Source organism: Petromyzon marinus, chromosome 56 (genome assembly GCF_048934315.1).
Source record: "Petromyzon marinus isolate PM22_M1 ecotype Great Lakes invasive population chromosome 56, UKy_Petmar_22M1.pri1.0, whole genome shotgun sequence".
NCBI lineage: Eukaryota > Metazoa > Chordata > Hyperoartia > Petromyzontiformes > Petromyzontidae > Petromyzon > Petromyzon marinus.
This window is the reverse complement of record NC_133722.1, coordinates 10,909,629-10,931,801: the sequence shown is the minus strand read 5'-3', so window position 1 is coordinate 10,931,801 and position 22,173 is coordinate 10,909,629. Positions and strand designations below refer to the sequence as shown.

General features: G+C 52.4%; 1 protein-coding gene across 8 annotated transcripts in view; it reads left to right on the top strand.

Annotated features, from left to right (window-relative positions):
* LOC116954695 (sodium channel protein type 2 subunit alpha) overlaps positions 1-22,173 on the top strand; it is an 89,615-nt gene that overhangs the window by 27,757 nt on the left and 39,685 nt on the right. For 6 of the 8 annotated variants that reach the window (XM_032975396.2, XM_076052574.1, XM_076052573.1 and 3 more), the window contains 12 exons: positions 8,556-8,760; positions 9,407-9,553; positions 10,313-10,431; positions 10,896-10,985; positions 11,091-11,219; positions 12,409-12,500; positions 12,871-13,125; positions 14,606-14,669; positions 16,317-16,458; positions 16,907-17,119; positions 17,825-18,118; positions 19,619-20,032. In XM_032975396.2, the coding sequence (XP_032831287.1) occupies positions 8,659-8,760; positions 9,407-9,553; positions 10,313-10,431; positions 10,896-10,985; positions 11,091-11,219; positions 12,409-12,500; positions 12,871-13,125; positions 14,606-14,669; positions 16,317-16,458; positions 16,907-17,119; positions 17,825-18,118; positions 19,619-20,032 (2,061 nt within the window). In that variant the 5' untranslated portion in view covers positions 8,556-8,658. Of the gene's footprint in view, positions 1-3,335; positions 3,355-8,555; positions 8,761-9,406; positions 9,554-10,312; positions 10,432-10,895; positions 10,986-11,090; positions 11,220-12,408; positions 12,501-12,870; positions 13,126-14,605; positions 14,670-16,316; positions 16,459-16,906; positions 17,120-17,824; positions 18,119-19,618; positions 20,033-22,173 lie in introns of those variants that run through there. The other 2 variants (XM_076052575.1, XM_032975395.2) reach the window with 2 other exon arrangements.

The following is a 22,173-nucleotide window of genomic DNA, read 5'->3' as shown; positions in this document are numbered from 1 at the left end:
CGCTCAGTAGGAGGTCACTCCTTCTCCTCTGATGTTCATAATGTCTGGGACCCGTTCCCCCCTTTATTTACCTTTCCTCTATAGTTATTTGCACTCCTATCGTGTTTTGTACCGTTTGTTGTTGTAACGTTTTGATCCGTCCCTACTGGACATCTGTGAAAAAAGAGCTTTATAGCTCATCGGATTCCTCCAGTATAAGGAAATATTCTGATGTTGTCCAACATCCCCCCTGTTCTAGTTCTCCGCCTATGACCCAATACCTCTCTTCGTCGTCATCATCGGACCGTACCCACTGTCCCATCCCTCTCACGGGATATCCTTTCTTTCCCCCCTCTGCTCTGCTCATCCACAATCCGTTCCCTCATTGTCCACACTGCCTTTGCCCGTGGCTCTCTCCATAAAGCCTTCTCCACTCACCCTCTCTGTTCCAATGGGAGGTCGCTCCCTCTCCTTTGCTGTTCTAAAGTCTGGACATCCCTCTTTTCAGTACAACACGGGACGTTGTTGGGCCAACGTTGTGCCAACGGTTCCAAACACATGACAACGTGGGCCGAACGTTGCAGCATGTTTACTGGGTTTGTTTCAAGGACAATGGATATATTTATCAGAGCATGTTTGTACGTGTGGTTAATACACACTTGATTCCTTCCAAAAGGTATATATTTGGTGTTTGAATATCTTAACACCACTCGTTTTATGGCCAGAAAGGGTAAAACCTATTCATATGTTTCATACTTTTATACTGGCAAAAAGGTATCCCCTAGATATTACTGGGTTTGCTGTTGTATGACACCGGTACCTCCATCTCCCTGTTCGATGGTGTTGACTCGCAGTGGGAGATCGCCGACCTCTCCTCTGCTGTTCTCAAGGTCTGGAAATCCTTCTTGTTGTCTGACATTGCTGCCTCTAACCCCTTCCTGTTCCCCTCCATCTTTTGTTCACTCCCTCACTTCATCACCCTGTCCCAATTGCCCAGTCTCTCTCAATTGGAGGCCATTACATCTTCCGCTGCTGCTCTTAGGGTCTAGGCTTTACTTCTCCTTTGTGCCCTCACGACTGAATCTGGTTCAAGACGGTCCCTTTCCTGCACCAATAACTCTCTCTCTCCCTCACTGTACCTCCTCCACTATCGTCTCTCTCAGCTCGTAAAATACCCAACGCAGATCTTCTGGCCCTCAAGTCTTCCTCGAAGCTCACGGGCACAACCTTAAACCACTTACTCTGCACAAACCATGGCAGCAGCAGCAGCAGCAGCAGATGTGGATACTTGGTGACGATGCACAAACGGGAAATTAATAACTCTCGGGTCATTATGCAGAGACGGTGGTCACCCCGCAGAAGAGAACCACAAGACGCGTAACGCAGACTCAGTGCCCGATTCACAAACACTGAGGAGGAGGAGGCGTCGTCATCACCACTCTGCCACTCCTGACTGTGCAACCATCTGGCTCGTCAACCACCTCGATGTTAAATTACAGCTGCTGCTCGACCACAACATCACCGGCCATACGGAGAGAAGACCCTCTTTCTCGGTGTCTTTTTGAGTGGTCGTTAATCCTCCTAATGTTGCTCCCAGGGTCTGAACCTCCCTTCTCCTGGTCGTCCACACCACCCCTGACTCGACTCAAGGTGGTCCTCTTCTTTCGTGTCGATAGCTTCCTACCTCTGCGTCCATTCGGGATGAAACGATTCAACCCCCGCAGTCTATCCTGCTGACTCCCTGCCCCCCTGTTCAAGTCCAGACTCAAGACCTTACTTTTCTCCCCTCTGCCAATGACTCTCTATAAAATAAATGCTCCCCGTCTCTCTGCACAGCGTCGATTTACATTCAAACTGTATTGCAGTGTGCACTGCCTGCCCCGTGTGATTTATAGCGATGTCGTTAATGCTGATTCAGCGATCGTGCGTTAAGAGTAACTGGGAGGTCGCTCATTGTCCTCTGCTGCCCCCACGTTCAGGAATTTCCACCCCCCCCCCCCCCCCCCCGTCATCCGTGCTGTCAGCTCCCTGCCCATATTCCGCAGCGCCGATTCGCACGGTTGGCCACGTACGGCGCGAAAGAAGTTCAACATACAGCCCATACAAATACAGGATCAAGACCTTTCCTCCTCCTCCTATGCGTGCCTCTTCTCTGTAGGGATATACCACTGCCATGCACGTGCAGCGTCGAGCATCTTGGCGGCTGGGTGGCGCAGGGGTCTAACGTCGTTTGTGCTTCGCAGCGAGAAGGGTCTGGGTTCGAACCCCGACTCGGGTGCCTCCGTGTTGGGAGTTTGTGAGTTCTCCTCCTGTTCGCCACTGGTTCCCTCCAGGTTTTCCGCCTACTGGCACGCATGCCTCCCACTAAATCACTCGCAAAAGCTGGAAATCACAAGCTTAACGGGATTATTTCGTTTTAGCCTGACCGTCACTTGCCTGGGTACTCACGGGGGGGGGGGGAGGGGGCTTGGGGGGGCGTTGAAGCCTTGCGGGGCTGTGAGGTGCAGCCAGGGGCACAGCGACCTACTTCAGCTGGGGGGCGAGGCAACGTCCTTTCTCCCGACTCACGTTTACTGACATAGCTACGGACGGTTTTAACCCCGTGAACAATCTATGTGTAAGCTATAACCATATTATTTTAGTTGCGCCGTGCATTTGGGGTTTAGAGGAAGAGAGCCTTACAGTGACAGTGTGAAGTAAAAACAAACGATGTGAAGATTACAATAGTCACAAGTTGTCAATGCGTCTTTACTTTCATGCCGGGCACGTCGCGTTAGGATGTCCTCAAAGGGGTTTGGATCGCGCTACTTTCCGCCGCTCTATTGATATGATGGATAGCCAGACGCGTTATTGTAGGAGACCTCAAGTAATTTTTAATGAATACAGATAGTCCCCGAGTTACGACGGCCCGATTACGATATTTAGATCCAACGATGGCGATACGACAAAATTGTAAAATATTTTAAATTTCGCGCGGCAGGCAAACGCAGCAGCGTACGAGGTACGATAAATACATACAGTATATAGTTTATACAGTACGGTACTGTAAATTGCTTTATTTTGCTAAATTATCACCATTCTTTAAGACTCCTGCGTAGGCTAGGCCCTCTTCGACTTACGATATTTTTGACTTACGATGGGGTCGTCGTAACGCATCCGCCATCGTAAGTCGAGGACTACCTGTACACTAAAACACACGCAATTTCTGAACACGTTGTTTGATTTGTTTATCTGTTGATTCGTGGTTCTCCCTTGTGGGCGACTCGAGGCCTTGCTGGAGTCTTCTCCGCCGCGGTCGACCGCAACACGGAGCCGAACTCTCTCGCTCGAGGTCACAGGCAGCCTCCTCCGGAGGGATCGTGACTTGGGGACTCGGTGAGGGTTGCCTGCGTTAATGGGGCAATTAATTATAGCAAACAAAACGTAACCCAGATAACAGATGACCATAGCTGCCAAACCCGTCCACTGGCTGCTCCGTATTCTTGTACAGGGAATGTTGATTTTGTTTTCATGTCCGTGCGGCGTACAGCCGTTTCAATACGGGAAAAAACACGGTTTTTTTTGTGTTTTTTTGTGGTTTTTTTGTGTTTTTTTTGTGTTTCTCCCTTGTGGTGGGGACTTTGTAGGATGAACTTTGAGATGTGTAAAGGGCACAGGGTGACCAATAAGGTTTGAATTGGTCTGTAATAAGGCAGGGCACTGATAAGGGGTTGTCAGTATAAAAAACTCAACACGTTTGTCAAAAAACTCTGCCAACGAAATACACTGACTATAGTGTATATATAGCGAGCTTACAGGACATTCTCCATAGCACATAGGGACATTGCCCGAAACGTCGCCTATCATGTATTTAATTTCCTATGCCAGTGTTGTCATTGACGAGTGTGTGCATCACCAGACAATGTCTGTGAGTACTGGACAGAGACATCGTGGGGAGCGGTAAAGTTAGCAGTGCTTAGCGCTCGATTCCAGATCACGGCCAACACCGCCAGTGACGATTATCTGAACCGGTCGTGGACCTCCCCTAGGTCGACTCAGCCTCAAGTGAGTACCTGGTGCGGTGTGTGGTAACCATCGCCACTGGGGAGACAAAGGCGGCCGGGCGTGGTGCTGGCCACCCACCCCCTCGTGTGCCACAGTGCCAGTAGCCTTCGTAGGTGCTGCTTGCTCACAGCACTTGCCCCTACAGTCTGTGTAGGTTACACGGGGGATCTTTGTACACGATGTACAGACATGGGTACATGTCGGTACAGACAGTTTCAAAGTGGAGAATGTGGAGGTAGTTACTGAGGTACAATTATAAAAAAAATAAGTAACAGCGCTTTTGTTGATCCACTGCTGGATGAAGGCCCCCTACACCGTGTCGGACGTGGGGGGTTGGGTTGTTTGACCATACTTCACCACGCTGGTAATTCCGGTCCCACGACCAAGTGGAACCCATTTGAAAGGCTTCGGACTTTGTTAAAGTTCCTCCCGCTACACAAAGACAAGGCAGAAGCCGGGAGTTGCAAGTGCTGTTAGCGCGAACACCCGTGAGGGCCCGCACGGCCGCCTTTGTCTCCCCAGTGCTGATGCTTACACGCCGCGACCAGGTACTCATTGTAAGGCTGAGTCGACCCAGGGGGAGGCCCGGCACCGGTTGAGGCAATCGTCACCTGTGTTGGCGAGCAGGAAACTGGAACCACCGCGGTGACGTCGCCCCTACGCTTGTTGCCAGGCTAGGTGCACTTTGAGGGCCTTGTGAAGTGTCGCTGGCAGGAAGGTCTTGAGCAGCATTCGGTACACAGGCCACACGGGATGCCGTACTCTCTCCAGATCTGTAGAAAGTTTCTCATCTCATCGGCCTCCTCTCCTTTCCCCGCCAAAACTTAGACGAATATTTCCACTCACTGCCACATTCGTCTTCTCTTCCCAGCCGCGTTCCCCCCTCATTATTTTTTTGTAAATGTCGTGAACGATAAATTATTTTAATTATTAATTTGGGACAAGTGTCCTCTCCTCACTCCGTGTCCCCACACGACCCTCACTGAGAACGGCCACTCTGGATGAGGCATCGCCAAGGCTACATGGTCAGCATAAGTGAATGTTCCAGATCAGCAGCTGCTGTTGTTGCTGAAAAGAAGATTATATGTAATTTTGTGTCCACGAGGGACAAGCGCCACGAACCCAGCGACCCGAGATTGACTCGGTCTAAAATTAGTACCCGGTGCGTACTGTATGTTGAACTTCTTTCGCACCGTACTTAGCCAACTGTGCTAATTGGAGGTGCGGGGGAAGGACAACAAACTAAACACAAAAAGCAGTTCTCAAGAAATTTGTTTTCAATTTGGATTTTAAAGTGAATAGCTCCAGTGGGTTCCTAATATCTGAAGGAAGAGCGTTCCAGACGGCCACAGATGCGCATCCGGAACAGCACAATGCAGTGCATTGTGTAAGCATCATCACTAGGGATACAAAGGCGGCCAGGCGTGATGCTTGCCACCCACCTTCACGTGCTGTCGCCTCCATAGGTGGTGCTTGCTAACAGCACTTGCTCCAACTGTCTGTAATGGATATATAGGGGGTCTTTGTTCCACTCAGTCTTTCATCCCTTTGGGGTCAACCAAAGGATTACACTTCAGGGCATGTCCACAATAGACTTGCCCCTGCCATAGGAAAGTGGAACTTCCACCGATGACTCATGGATGGATGAGTTGGTAGGCCCGTTGGCAAGTTAGCTGGCTGGCTGAGGCTCACTATCTTGCTGTCTAGTTGGCTGGCTGCCTGGCTTGCTAGTTTTTTGGCTGGCTGGCTGGCCAGTTTAGCTATCTAGTTGCATGGCTGGCTTGCTAGCTAGTTAACTGGTTGCCTGGCTGGCAGGCGAGCTAGTTAACGGGTTGGCAGGCTAGCTAGTTAACTGGTTGGCAGGCGAGCTAGTTAACTGGTTAGCAGGCTAGCTAGTTAACGGGTTGGCAGGCTAGCTAGTTAACTGGTTGGCAGGCGAGCTAGTTAACTGGTTGGCAGGCTAGCTAGTTAACGGGTTGGCAGGCTAGCTAGTTAACGGGTTGGCAGGCTAGCTAGTTAACTGGTTGGCAGGCGAGCTAGTTAACGGGTTGGCAGGCTAGCTAGTTCAGTGGTTGACAGACGAGCTAGTTAACTGGTTAGCAGGCGAGTTAGTTAACTGGTTGGCAGGCGAGCTAGTTAACTGGTTGCCTGGCTGGCAGGCGAGCTAGTTAACGGGTTGGCAGGCGAGCTAGTTAACGGGTTGGCAGGCTAGCTAGTTAACTTTATTGGCAGGCGAGCTAGTTAACGGGTTGGCAGGCTAGCTAGTTAACTGGTTGGCAGGCGAGCTAGTTAACTGGTTGGCAGGCGAGCTAGTTAACTGGTTGGCAGGCTAGCTAGTTAACTGGTTGGCAGGCTAGCTAGTTAACGGGTTGGCAGGCTAGCTAGTTAACTGGCTGACTAGTTAGTTTGGTGGATGGCTGGATAGCTAGTTGCTGGGTGGCTCGCTAGTTAGCCGGGCGGTTAGCTGGGTGGGTCGGCGGCTTGCTAGTTAGCTGGGCGGCTGGCAAGTTAGCTGGGCGGCTGGCTAGTTAGCTGGGCGGCTGGCTAGTTAGCTGGGCGGCTGGCTAGTTAGCTGGGCGGCTGGAAAGTTAGCTGGGCGGCTGGCTAGTTAGCTGGGCGGCTGGCTAGTTAACTGGGCGGCTGGCAAGTTAGCTGGGCGACTGGCTGGGTGGGTCGGTGGCTGGCTCGATGGTTCTCCCCCCGGAGCCTGCGGAGCAGGAGCTGCGGCGTGGGGCCTGCGTTGCAGTAAAACCGCCCGCCACTGCACCGCCCAGCGGGCGTGTGGCTTAATGGCCGCGTGCGCTGTCCGCGGTGCTGAGGTCAGCAGACGGCGTCACCGCCATTCAGACGCTGGCAGTTCTCTCCGCGAGGCCGGGGGTCGTCCGTTGTCACCGCCGGTCCCCGCCGTACGGCGAAGCACCAACAAATCCACGGGACCCTTTTTTGCCGATGTCAAGATGGTGAAAAATAGAGGAGGCTTTGCTCTTTCCGGTGAGAATACGGAAGGTGTTCAGATGTTCAAACGCAAAATAGACCTGATTAGCATGATTGGCTACGTACGATGCAAAATATGTTTAACATAGATTCATACACGTTTTGTCACAAGGCATCAACATCTTAATGCCCATATTCTTGGCTGAGAAGGGTAAAGCCTATACATTTTTTCGCGACAACAAGTGACCGTTGCACGTTGTTCGAAATGCGTTGTTTTCCTCTGGCACTCACTTAACGATATCGCGTAACCATTCATCTGCCTATTAATCCGAACGTATCACGATCGCCCCCAGTCTTTAGCGGAATTGAATTACTTGGACAGCGTGCACGCAAATCACATTACAGTTTGCGCAGTAGGAATGCAAGCGCTGCGCTCACAAAGCGTTTCAAGTAAAACAGCTGTGCGTGTGCGCGCGTGTGCATCACTTGTGTACTTCCGATTGCAATTGTCAAATCCACTGCTGGATGGATGGAGGCCTCGAAATTTGCCTCATCAGTCACGGGGATGCCCGTGTTGACTGTGCTGAACACAACCTGGGCCTCGCCCGAGGTAGAGATGAAGGAACACCTTGCGTGGCTGCGTTAACATCGGCGTGGGAGAAACGGCGACAAAGGTAGCAGGCAATGATTTTGGGCGCTTGTACGCCGGGCGCTTTCTCGCCTTGCGGCCACGCAGGGACGGCTGTCATCGGGGGCTCCCATGATACACTTCGCTTGCTCCTGACGTAGTCATCTGGTTTAACCACCTACATTTTAAATTGTAGTTGTTGCTCTGCATCTACATCAACCGCCGTACGAAAGAAGAAGGGGGTCCACTGGGCTAAAATAGAGAAGCCACAGCTGAGCATTGGAATTATGGCGATGAAATTTCGATTTAAGGTACTGGGGCAGCATTTAAGCACCCAATAAACGCGATTATTTTTTCCTCCTTCCTTTTAGTGACGGCGCAAGTGGTAACACTCATGCCTCTCAGACGTTCAACGCATCAATTGTGGTCAGGTTGCTTATGGAAAGAAGCTGATATGTCAGTGGGCTTTACCTGGTAAAATTAAAATAGTATATTTTTGTGATTTGCTTACCTTTCCTATACTTTGCAATCCTATCATGTTTTATGTATTGTTGTTGTAACTTTCAGACCTGCCCCTACTGGACATCTGTGAAAAAGAGCTTTATAGCTTATCGGATTCCTCCTGCAGTATAAAGAAATATTCTGATTCTGATGTTTGGACCTTGAGTTCAAAGTAGGAGAAAAAAAGACATCTTTCACTTAATCAGCGGTAGCAACAGTGGTATTATGATAATGATGACAAACATCCTATATGATGATAATGCTGATGATGAAAACATCTTCATCCAGCGGTGGATTGATACGGCGGAGGGGGGGGGCGCAGTAAACAGAGGCGGCAGTGTGTTCCACAGGTCTTGAGATTCAGTGAGGCTTTCCTGGCTAAACAAGCGTAATAAAAAAAAAGTATTGTTCTTATTAACGTGCCACCGTGTCTCTCTGTCTCTCTCTCTCGGCGTTGCGTCTGCTGCAGAGTGGGTTAATGCAGAGCCCGGAGCTGCCGAGCGGTGGTGGCTACAGCAGCAGCGGCAGGGGAAACAGCAGCGCCGTCAACGGAGGCCGCGACATCCAGAGAAATGATGACTGCGCCGGGGCCGGACTCCTTGCGCCTCTTCACCAAGGAGACCTTGGTGGAGATGGAGGCGCGCATCACCGAAGAGAAAGCGAAGGCTCCTAAGGCAAGTGTGACTCACCCTCTCACATCTCCACCACCACGACCTTCGCTCTAACACACCACCACCATCTTCCTTCTAACACACCATAACCATCACCACTGTCCCTCTTAACACACTACCACAACCTTCCTCTAACACACCATCACCACCACCACCACCCTCCCTCTAACACATCACCAGTACCACCTTCCCTCTAACACACCATCACCACCATCTCGTGTCTAACACACCATCACCACCACCACCACCTTCCCTGAAACACACCATCACCACCACCTCACGTCTAACACACCATCACCACCACCTTCCCTTTAACGCACCACTACCACAATCGCGTTCCCTCTCCCACACTACCACTACGACCTTCCCTCTAACACATAACCACCACGACTTTCCCTCTAACGCACCATCACCACCACGACCTTCCCTAGAATACACCACCACTACTACCTTTCCTCTAACACCATCACCACAACCAGCCTCCCTCTAACACACCATCACTACCACCACCTTCCCTCTAATACACCACGACCTTCCCTCCAACGCACCATAACCACCACCTTCCCCCACACCTTCGATTAGCACGGTTGGCTATGTACGGTATATACATACCACCTCCCGTCTAACACACCACCACCTCTACCCGCAGGAGGACACGCGTCGTGATGATGATGGGCCCAAGCCCAATAGTGATCTGGAGGTGGGCAAGTCCTTGCCGCTCATCTACGGCGACGTCCCCTCCAAATTAATCGCCACGCCCCTGGAGGACCTGGATCCATTCTACCTGAACAGGAAGGTGAGCCCGGTCCGCTCATAGGGACAGTCGTCAGGTTTGGCTCCACCAGCTGCTGCTGCTGTTGCCATGGGGCCTATGTCTGGCTGGATGGCTGGCTGGTTAGTTGGTTGGCTGGATAGCTGAATGGTTAGCAGGCTGGCTGACTGGTTAGCCGAATGGCTGACCGGTTAGCAGACTGGCTGGCTGGCTGGTTCATTGGTTTAGCTGGCTGTTTGACTAGTTAACTAGATGCCTGGCTAGCTGGTTAGCTGGCTTCCCGTGCGCTCCCCGTTCACACTTCCCACTTGCACCCCATTCACGCGGCGACGGTGGTAGCAGCTACTCCTCCGCCCCCGTAGCGGCTCTGCCGCTGAGAAAGGGGCGAATGCTCGGCCGCGGTGTTGCCGTCTGTTGCTGCTGCTGCTGCCGCCGAGCCGATAATTTCGCGACGCTAACTGCGAACCAATTCTGGAGGTGGCGGCGGTCGGGAGTGAGGGGGAGGGGGGTAGGGGCGGGGCTGTTGGGGGGTTGATATTTTATTTATTTCTCACCGCGGATTAGAAGCGAGCATATATTCCCCTCCGCTAGACTCGACGACGATCACGAGCGGCATCGCGCGCGTGGCGGAACGGTCGTCTCGCGTCGGGGATGCAGGGGAACGACGCTTTGCTTAACAATGCTGCTGCCCCTTTAGCTCGCAGGAATTCCCCCCCCCCCCCCACCTCGGCTCTCTCCCTGCTCTCACCCTGTCCCTCCCACCCGCCTTCTCTCCCCGTGCAGACGTTCATCGTGCTCAACTCCGGGAAGGCGATTTTCCGGTTTAGCGCCACGCCTGCGCTCTACATGCTCAGCCCCTTCAGCATCTTGCGGAGGATCGCCATCAAGATCCTAATCCACTCATATCCTTTGTGAGCCAGCGGATGGGCGCGAGCGGAGTGAGTGGCCGGGCAAGCAGGTGGGAAAGCGGAGTGAGTGGGCGAGCGAACGAGTGGGTTGGTGAGCAGGCATCCGTAAGTGTTGTTAATGGGGGAGCAGTACACATTATTGAAGATCATTATCCAGATAGTTTTATAAACAAAAAATGTGGCTAATTTATTGTACGAGTCGATGATGGTTTGACAAGCCCACAGAACGGACTTGCACCATCGCCATCCATGTGCGGGTGGAAAGGTCAGAGTTTGTCGCGTTGATGTGTAGGTGTGTGAGTGTGTGGGTCACTAGATTAGCCTCACTTCCTCCGCACGTTGACTCTTTGGCTGCCAACTCACGTCTGTAATGAACAACCGGCGGGTTCAGCCGCGATCGGCGCCGTGTGTTTGCACCAGGACTGGTGTTTGGTGGTCCTTAATGGCGGTCATTGCACCTTGTTCAGCATGATCATCATGTGCACCATCCTGACGAACTGCGTGTTTATGACGATGAGCGATCCGCCGGCCTGGTCCAAGCAGGTGGAGTACGTACCACACCGCCGCTCATGACACCGCCGCTCAGCGCACCCGGCATCGCACTCGCCGCCAGCGCGAGAATGTGAGCGCCGCTGCCGCTGGTTTCTTCACAGGTACACGTTTACGGGGATCTACACCTTCGAGTCGATGGTCAAGATCTTCGCGCGAGGATTCGCAATCGATGGGTTCACGTTCCTGCGCGACCCCTGGAACTGGCTTGACTTCATGGTCATCTCCATGGCGTGAGTCCTCCGGCCGCGCGGGCGGTTTGTACATAGCCGGGCCCACGCCTACGCCGTCGGCGTTTGCCACGCCCGGGCCAGCGTGTGACCGCGCAGCATCGCTCGTACGGGGGCCGTCCCTGCGAACTGGCTGCACGAGCGGTGGCTCTTGAGCAGTGGCTCGGATACCGATCCGTAGTATCGATCCCCTCCGGAGCGTCGATCCGCTTTGGAAATTTGTGACTGCGCACGGAGCTCCCTCATTGTTCGCGAGGAATAATGTTCCGGAGATGCTCGTTAATAGGAAATTTCGCGGATGATGATATTGGCCGATGAAAACATTATTTTTTTTATGAATTGCCTTTAATGAATATGTAAAGAATCTATTAAATACGTGGAAATGATCATAATACATCACTTTATCGCTTATCATTTAATCTCTCATCGCTTTATTTCTCATCACTTTATCTCATCACTTTCTTTCTCTCTTTCGATGTAGAGTTCCAGGTGTGATTCGCGCATTGCAAGTTCGTGAATAACGAGAGAATACTGTACTTCCATCACGTGACACATTTATTCAGGATAAAAAAATGTTAGTAACCTATACTCCTAATTAGTAATCTCACGATCAATTGGCAGTGTCGAGTGGAGGTGGGTTGACGAAACATTTACATTCACACTATCTAACCCAAAAAAATGTTGTTATGAACGATATTGGTCACGAAATTCTACGTGTTAAATTGACATTTGTTCAACTGTATTATTCTGTTCATGCACATGATGACGTTAGCAATGCATTCAGGAGCTAGATGCCAGTGTCGAGGTGTGCTGGCCACGACGAGAGGCTTCAGGAGAGTTTGTTCATGTAGTTTTGCTTTTACTCCGTTAAAGGAGCACAGACTACAGTGGTTTACTTTGTTGACCATAGTTTATGTTGCATGGCCACAGTCGTGCTGTGGCTTGTGTCTTCAATTCTCCATTTGATTGCCTATAACAATGATTGGTCGTTACAAACCTGATGTGGGCGGGGGTGAGTGGTCGGTGGAGCTAACATGTAAAGGGGGCGGCGGGGCCAGACGCTAGTCATGCCGAGACGCTACCCCCTCGCCTCACAACTACTCGCTCAGGTGTGGGCAAAGTAGTCACAAGCGATTGAAATACGTTCTCGGGCACGGACCGATCGTTTGTACGTTTGCGTGCGACCGTGCAGGTACGTCACGGAGTTTGTGGATCTGGGGAACGTATCTGCACTCAGAACATTCCGGGTGCTGAGAGCGCTGAAGACCATCTCCGTCATCCCAGGTAAGATGAGAATAACGATTCAAGCATCCAAGTTTTATGTTGTTTAGCTAGGTGAGTACACAAGACCAGGATAGAGTCTCATCTGCAAGAGTGACCTGGGGCATTACTCTGTCATTAGGGGAGGCATATGATGGCTGATGTGTGTGTGTATAATCCCAATTGAAAAATGACACACTGTGCATTCCTTTGCAGTGTCATTGATGAAGCTTGGAGAACTGAATGGAGTTTAAAAGAACTCGTAAACACCACCTTGTGAAAGACCCAACGCATAAGATCCCCGGGTTTGATCTTCCATGAAGTTCATGATCCACCCTAAATCTCATCCGCACAAACGATGAAACCACAACTCCCCACCCCCCTCCCCTCGTAGGCCTCAAGACCATCGTGGGGGCGCTGATCCAGTCGGTGAAGAAGCTGTCGGACGTAATGATCCTCACCGTCTTCTGCCTGAGCGTGTTCGCCCTCATCGGCCTGCAGCTCTTCATGGGGAACCTGCGGCACAAGTGTATCCGCTGGCCGGTGCCCTATGGCATCGTCATCAACGGGACAGAGTCTGGCAACGGCTCCATCAACGCCGAGAACTTCTCCGTGTGGTCGAACTTCGACGAGTACATCAGCAATGACAGTGAGGACGTGTGCCGCCTCTTCCGGCTATGGGGGGCTGCCACTGACTATAGACAGGCCTTCTTCACTAATTTTCAGAGGGGGGGGCACTTTTGCCAATAAGAGATCATCAGTATGGGGGATGGCCACACATTTTAAACCATTGGGGGTTTGACAGCAGCACAATGATGATGGGGGGGGGGGGGGTGTTTTCACTCGTGTGTTATCGTGGGGCCACACGTCAGGGGCCGCACTAAAGGCCACCAGAGGTCACCAGTGGCCCGTGGGGCCTTGTAACGAAGAACACTGCTCTATATGCAAGGTGCTTTATAAAATAGAGGTTATTATTATAATTCTAATATTTATTTATAATTTTCTGATTTATCTATCTGTCCAGGAGAGCCACACTGAGTTATATGGCTCTTCTTTAGGGTTTTTATAAAACCCACACCTTGCTCGAGGGGGCAATACTCGATCCCTGTACAGATGGAGACAGATGGTGATTAGTCCACTTTGCTGTACCACCTCCTACTGGTGTGCCAGAGGTACAGCACCTCCTCCTCGATGCGCACGAGAAGGGAGTTTCACAATGGTTGTGCGGTGATCCACCAACCCTCACTGCTGCCTCCACAGTGCTGGCATGCGCCACTGGGCTCTCGATTGTGGCAAATTGATGGTCTCAGCCCGGTTACCTGGCCAAAGAAAACAACAAATCCTGAACATATTGTATGTACATATGTTAAACTTCTTTTGCACAGTATGTAACCAACCGTGCTAATCGGAGGTGTGAGGGAAGGACAACAAACTTAACCCAAAAAGCATTTCTAAAGAAATGAGTTTTCACTCTAGATGTGCATTGCTCCAGTGGCTTCCTAATATCAGAAGGAAGAGCGTTCCACACGGCCGCAGAAGCGCGTCCGAAAGTGTGCGATGCGGTGACTTTCTTTGTTCGATGGTTAGCCAAAAGCTGCTGCTATGAGGATTGTGTGTAATGAGTGCGACCTTATAATGTGAAATTTGGTTCTGTGCTTAATTTCTCAAAATTCCAGATCTGAGAATTAAAATATCGGTTTGACTGTCATGCGATGAGCCTCTACCCCCCGTCTCATATGCAGAGCGAGTGGGACAGTGCTACCCTCACTTAAAGAAGGGATCTCAACGGTAGCTCTGTGATATCCGGTTCCGTAGGCCGTTCTCTAACACTGCGTCGTGCTGCTCTGCGCGAGATCTGAATGGATCCTCCATCTCGTGATGACGCAGGGTTTAGGATAAAACCTGGTGGGGTGGTGGGGGGAGAAGAGGGTGGGGTGTGGGAGGGGTTGTGGGAGGAGGAGAGGGTGGCAGGGGGAGAGGTCGTGGGGAGATGGGTAGTTGTAGTACAGAAATATCTTCATCCAGCTGTGGATCTGACGAGGGGCGTCACCGGGATCAACGGCGGTTTTGTTTTCGTGGCCGCCGCCACCTCGCCACGCCTGACACTGTTTGTCGTTCGCTTTCCACAGTGAACCAGTACTTCGTGGAGGGAGCGCTCGACGCCCTGCTGTGCGGCAACGGCAGCGACGCGGGGTACGATGCCACCGTGCCCCCTTCGCCAAAAAGCTCTCACCACGAACCGCACATCCTCGTCCCCGTGGCCAGCCATCATCGCGATTCGATGGTTTATTGGTGTTTGGGGGCAGGGGGGGGCGAAGGTGGCGGGTTCGGGGGAGCGGGCTCAAATAAGGGCACCGCGGTGGCGGTGTTAGCTGAAGGCACGGGGGGTTTCTCCGGGGTCGAGGTATCAACGTGGACTTGTGACGCGTTGCGAGTCCACGAAGAGAGACGGAGAGGGGACAACTCGGAGGTGCCAGGAGGAGGAAACACAGACGCTCGAGGGCCTATCACTACCCCTACCACTACCCCTATCACTATCACTACCCCTATCACTACCACTATCACTACCCCTATCACTACCCCTATCACTACCCTTATCACTACCCCTATCACTACCCCTATCACTATCACTACCCCTATCACTACCCCTATCACTATCACTACCCCTATCACTATCACTACCCCTATCACTACCCCTATCACTACCCCTATCACTATCACTACCCCTATCACTACCACTATCACTACCCCTATCACTATCACTACCCCTATCACTACCCCTATCACTACCCCTATCACTACCCCTATCACTATCACTACCCCTATCACTACCACTATCACTACCCCTATCACTACCCCTATCACTACCCCTATCACTACCCCTATCACTACCCCTATCACTATCACTACCCCTATCACTATCACTACCCCTATCACTACCCCTATCACTACCCCTATCACTACCCCTATCACTACCCTATCACTATTTATACCACTACCCCTATCACTACCCCTACCCCTATTTATACCACTACCCCTATCACTACCCTATCACTATTTATACCACTACCTCTATCACTACCCCTATCACTGGCCCCTACCACTATTTATACCCCTATCATTACCCATATCACTACCCCTATCACTACCCCTATCACTACCCCTATCACTACCCTATCACTATTTATACCACTACCCCTATCACTACCCCTACCCCTATTTATACCACTACCCCTATCACTTCCCCTATCACTATTTATACCACTACCCCTATCACTACCCCTATCACTGGCCCCTACCACTATTTATACCCATATCACTACCCCTGTCACTACCCCTATCACTACCCCTACCACTATTTATACCCCTATCACTACCCATATCACTACCTCTATCACTACCCCTATCACTACCCCTACCACTATTTATACCCCTATCACTACCCATATCACTACCTCTATCACTACCCCTATCACTACCCCTATCACTACCCCTATCACTACCCCTACCTCTTCTTAACTAGTCCCACTTATCCTCCTTACTGTCACCACAGCTACACCAACACTCTTAATAACAACCTTACTCTTTATCTCAACCACTGTCATCTCGCATACAATGTTATGGTTGTTGTAAAGCACCTCAGCATACGGCGCCGTAGAAATCTATATAAAGATAAATAGATGCCCTCCAAACCAAACAAGCCACCGATATTCAAAACGTCCGTTCAGAGCCGTGGGGCTGGAGAGGGGAAAGTCGCACCGGTTGACTAACGGGGCGCTGGGGGCGCCGGCCTGCGGAGACGTCAGTGGCAGTGATGGTGGCGGCGTGCGGTGTGCACAGGACGTGCCCGGAAACCTTCACGTGCATGAAGGCCGGGAGGAACCCCAACTACGGCTACACGAGCTTCGACACCTTCAGCTGGGCCTTTCTGTCTCTCTTCCGCCTCATGACGCAGGACTTCTGGGAGAACCTCTACCAGCTGGTGAGCTACGGCGCAGCGCATACAACATCTAGGGAGTGGGGGCGGCACAATGCGGTCGATGTTCAGCTCAAATAAATGAATGTCAATCGCTAAAGGCAAACTTCAGAGGCGATTCTCGGGGTTAGGCCGCTGCCGTACCCAATGATCCGGCTAGATTTGTGTCGTGGGGCCCTCCGCCACCCGATCGATACCGTTGAACGTGACATAATCGCCACATGGCGTGCGAGCATTTTTACCGGAGGCGCTAGTTGTTATCGTTTAAACTAAAATTGCCCATTGACTAACATTTCCCATAGACTAACACAGCCCATAGACTAACACAGCCCATAGACTAACATTGCCCGGAGACTAACACAGCCCATAGATTGCGAGAAAGGACGTGGCTATGGTTACGATTACAACCGCTCGCCGACCAATGCGAGCGGTGTCTCCCCTGGCCATGTGGTAGACGCTGCGCGCCGCAGGCAAGACCTACATGATCTTCTTCGTGCTCGTGATCTTCCTGGGCTCGTTCTACCTCGTCAACCTCATCCTCGCCGTCGTCGCCATGGCCTACGAGGAGCAGAACCAGGCGACGCTGGAGGAGGCCGAGCAGAAGGAGCGCGATTTCCAGCAGATGCTCGAGAACCTACACCGGCAGCAGGAGGAGCAGCAGCAGCAGGTGATGGGGGGAGGGGGGGTGCACACCGCCGCTTTGTCCACCGCCGAGCCAGCGGTTGTGCAACGGGGAAGTTAAACGGCCCGGTCAGGATTGCGATGACCAGTCATACATACTCGCTTCTTCCTCTGCTTATTCCTCTGCTGCTGCTGCTTCTTCCTCCTCTTTTTCTTCCTCTCCCCCCATATAACCGGTTCTGTTGATGTTGTCGAGGAACAGCTGTAATTTAACATCGAGGTGGTTGATGAACCAGGTGATTGCACAAGTCAAGAATAGCGGAGTGGTGAATCATCGCTGCTGTGATGATGATGATGGGGCACTGAGTCCGCGTTATGCATCCCATGGTTCTGTTCTGGGTGGTCACCACCGTCTCCGCACGCTGCCCCGAGAGTTTTTAATTTCTCGTTTGTGCATCAGCAGCTGCTGCTGCTGCTGCGATCCGAGTTCCATTCCCGCTCACAGCCACCAACACTTGTGACGATTGCACAAACCGGTCCCGGGTCTCCCCTATCTCGACTCAGACTTAAATAAGTGCCTTGAACGGCGTGCAGTAAACATCGCCACTCGGGAGACAAAGGGCGGCCGGGCGTGGTGGTACCGGCCACCCACCCCCGACTGCTGGCCTTCGTAGGTGCTACTTGTGAGCAGCACTTGCCCCGACGGTCTGTTAAGGCTACACGGGGGACCTTTGTCTTCGCGCCGGCGCAGGCCCATGATCTGGCGGCGGCCGCGGCCGGCAGTGTGCCATGCATCGCCGGCGAGGGGACGGTGTCACGCAGCTCCTCCGAGATGTCTCGGCTCAGCTCCAAGAGCGCCAAGGAGCGGCGCAACCGGCGACGCAAGCGGCGGCAGACGGAGGGCGGCCTCCTCGACGGCTCCGAGAAGGGCGACCTGGAGAAGCTGCACAAGTCCGAGTCGGAGGACAGCATCAAGCGCAACCAGGAGAACCTGCTGCACGAGAACCGCCTCCTGTTCAAGAAGAAGGGGTCCGCGTCACACGGGGTGGGTGGCGCGCGCGCGCGCGTGTGTGTGTTGTCTGTGTGTTGTCTGTGTGTGTGTTGTGTGTGTAGTGTGTGTAGTGTGTGTGTGTGGTGTGTGTGGTGTGTGTGTTGTCTTTGTGTGTGTAGTGTGTGTGTAGTGTGTGTGTGTGTGGTGTGTGTGTTGTCTTTGTGTGTGTAGTGTGTGTGTAGTGTGTGTGTGTGTGTGGTGTGTGTGGTGTGTGTGTTGTCTTTGTGTGTGTAGTGTATGTGTAGTGTGTGTGTGTAGCGTGTGTGTGTTGTCTGTGTGTGTGTTGTGTGTGTTGTGTGTGTGTTGTGTGTGTGGTGTGTGTGGTGTGTGTGTTGTCTTTGTGTGTGTGTAGTGTATGTGTGTAGTGTATGTTGTGTGTGTGTAGTGTGTGTGTGTAGTGTGTGGTGTGTGTGTTGTCTGTGTGTGTGTAGTGTGTGTGTTGTCTGTGTGTGTAGTGTGTGTGTTGTCTGTGTGTGTAGTGTGTGTGTGTTGTCTGTGTGTCTGTGTGTGTGTGTCTGTGTGTGTCTCTGTGTGTGTGTAGTGTGTGTGTCTGTGTGTGTTGTCTGTGTGTGTTGTCTGTGTGGGTGTAGTATGGGTGTAGTGTGTGTGTGTATAGTGTATGTGTGTTGTGTGTGTGTAGTGTGTGTCAGCGTGGGGAGCGGTAGTGTAATGGTTTGCATGCACTGTGTGTGTTGTGTGTGTGTGTCACTGTTAGCGAGCACTTTCATAGGTGCTGCTCGCTAACAGCACTTGCCCCCAACAGTCTGTTAGGTCTATACGGGGATCTTTGTCTTTGGAAAGGGGAACGATTAGCTTACTACGCTACGAAACCGGCGATGCGAGTTCGATTCCCATTCATGGCCGAAACCAGTGATGGCTATCTGAACAGGTTCTAGGCCTTTCCAAGGTTGACCCAGCCTCAAATGTGTACCTGGTACGGTGTGTAAGTATCACCACTGGAGAGACAAAGGCGGCCGTGCGTGGTTCTGACCACCCCACGTCCTCGTGCGTCGTGCCGGCCTCTAGGAGCATGTGCTCGCTAACAGCACATGCTCCGAGAGTCTATTAAGGCTATACATCCTTGTGTGGGCACGTAGCCTGGCACAAGTGCCATGGTGACGTCACCGCCACTTAGTGACGAATGGCAGCTGTTGTTGCGTGAGCAATGGACTTGCCGATGACCGCTACTGGCGGTGTCAAGATCGACCTCCGTGGAGGAGGAGGAGGCTCGTGAAGGACGCGCTAGCGGGCTGTTGGAGGCAGTTGCCCTGCAATAACACTGTCGACATACTAAGCGCTCGCGCGCCGTCTATCGCTATAAGTCGTCGTCTCTTCAATCGCGTGACGCATCTTTGGTCAGGGATTTTTTTCCCTCGCCTTCTGGCCGGCCGACGGTTGACAAAAGACCACGGGAGGGGTGGGGGGGGGGCTTAAACGCTCGAGGCGTCAAGTGGCGCCGATTGCCGTCCCGTGCGCTTTTTTCGCTTTACGCAGTCGCTGCTGAGCATCGGGCGCGGTTCGCCCTTCACGCCGTCGCACCGGCGCAGCAGCCGCGGCAGCGTCTTCAGCTTCCGCTTCCGGGCGCGCGACCGCGGCTCCGAGAATGACTTCGCCGATGACGAGCAGTCGGAGCTGCACAGCCAGGCGGGCAGCCGCCGCGGCTCCCTCTTCTTCCCGCACCTCGCCGAGCGGCGCAGCAGCGCGCACAGCGCCGCGGGGCGCCCCAACGCACTGCTGGCCGCGCCGCTCGCCACCAACGGCGGGCGCGCCATCGAGCACCACAGCTCGGTCGACTGCAATGGCGTGGTGTCGCTCATGGAGGGAGGCGGCAAGCCGGACGGGAGGTCACCGACGTTGGGATACCTGCTGCCCGAGGTGATCGTGGACAAGGCGTCCAAGGAGGATTATGTACGTAGCAGAGTTTGGGATGTGCACCGCGGGCTGCGGAGTTCTCTCTTAGAGGAAGATGCGGCCGGGCCAGCGGCGGGGGACCTCCGTGGAGGGTTTGTCTCGTGGTAATGCGGAGGCCGCGGGCGGTGCGGTGTGTGTGGTTCCTAGCGCCGTCCGACAAGTTTTCGCGAGTAGGGGGAAAAAAACGCTTCGTTTCCAAGGTCGGGGCACATCGCCGCGTCGACACGACGTCGCCGTGATTCTGTGCAACAACAGTGGGCACATTTGTTTTATAGAGAGAAAGAGAGAGAGAGTGAGACGGTCAGTCACGTGCAGAGGAGGGGAGCCTGAAATTGAACAGTGGCAGGGAGTCGCAGACCACGGGGGGCACCAGAATAGAACGAGCGGCCTCCCACTGAGCGAAGGTCGACTGGGAGCTTCGTGAGCGTGCGTGGAGGGGAGCAGAGTGGGACGAGAGAGGAGAGAGGTAGGAGAGTGTGAGAGGGGAGTAGAGTGAGATGAGGGGGGAGAGAGGTAGGAGAGTGTGAGAGGGGAGTAGAGTGGGACGAGAGAGGTAGGAGAGTGTGAGAGGGGAGTAGAGTGAGACGAGGGGGGAAGAGAGTTAGGAGAGAGAGGAGATTGGGAAAGCGGAGTAGCGTGAGATGAGAGGAATAGGCCACTGTGTGCTGGTGTCACGATCCTAAAAAAATGATTACCACGGCATATAATTTAATTGGGTAAAATCACATCGTAACATCGGCCCTACCCTCCACTCCCCCCCCGAGTAGCATTCGTCAGCACTACGCAGCGAGTACAGCGCGGACAATGGCGCTCGTTAGTCAGTTGATCGTCATTATTAACGGGGTTTCAGACTCGCGTCGGACAGCTGGGCATGGGGGGAACGCACACACCGCCGGCCTGGGCGACGCGCACGAGACAAGGCCTCCTAATTTTGATGGTGGGCCACATCTTCCTGTAAAAGATGAAGCCGACGTTAAAGGTTTGAGAAACAACCCCCCACCCCACCTTTTTTGGAAATTGACAAATTTCTTCCAAAAAAAGGAATAAAATACAAGACAAGAGCATGGTTTTGTTCTCCAACCAAAGCAGCATGTTCGGTTTATTTGGCATGGACCAGTCCTCCTGCGCCCTTCCTGGCCATTATGACCCCCACCACACAGATCCCAAACTTTGTTTCCCTGCGTGCATCCCTCCCTCCCTCACTCCCTGTGTTTGCTGCGTTGTCACACAAGTCATAAGGCCGCGGTGTTGTCAGGGGGGTCGTAGAAATGCGTTGGATAGGGTTTGCTTCCTGCGATTTCTTTCGAATGTGCCGACCGTCATGGGCAGGCTTTCCCGGCCTTTTGATTGGTTTCGACGGACTCGGATAGAATTCCGATTCCAGCTGAATTTATTCAAATTTATCAGCCCAATATTACGATTGATTACGCTAATCCGAGAAACAACTACGAATAAAAATGACTTAAATCTGACACTTGGTATCAGTAAAAAAATGTATAAAACGATTGTTACATTTTTGTAGGAAATTTCACACTTCCAGCCCAACCCACTCAACATTATTCCGTGATCTTTCAGTCGCGTAAATGGACATTTTTCTCGTGCACCTCAGCCGAGATTTTTTTTTTTTACAAAAGCCTTTACCCGTGACACAACCGTGCGACCTTACGCGTTTGCGGTATTAACGAAGCCCGCTTTGCTCCTACTAAAACGTGTTCCCTGTGCTTCATGTGCAGCGTCGGTGGAGCGGGAAGTATTAAAACGCACAGGGACAGCTTCCGGTGGCTTGAGATGTGATGAAAACATCACTTTGAGTTTGCCGGGGCCTTCAAGTTCCCTATAAATGCAAAATATTCTTCCTAAATCTTTTGCTGTTAGGCTTGTTTGCCCAGGAACTATTGCCACGTGTATATATATATTCCACGCAAATAATTGGCGGGTGAGCTTATTTTATTGTCCTTCCCCCGCACCTCCGATTAGCACAGTTCGCTACATACAGTGCGAAAGACGTTCAGTATATGTACGTTTGTACGTACGTTACTGGACGTTAATCGTCTGAATAAATTATATGGCACGGCTTCACCGACTGTGGCGGAGCGGCAGCCAGCGGGGGTGAACGCGCGCTCGCTCTCTCTCTCGCC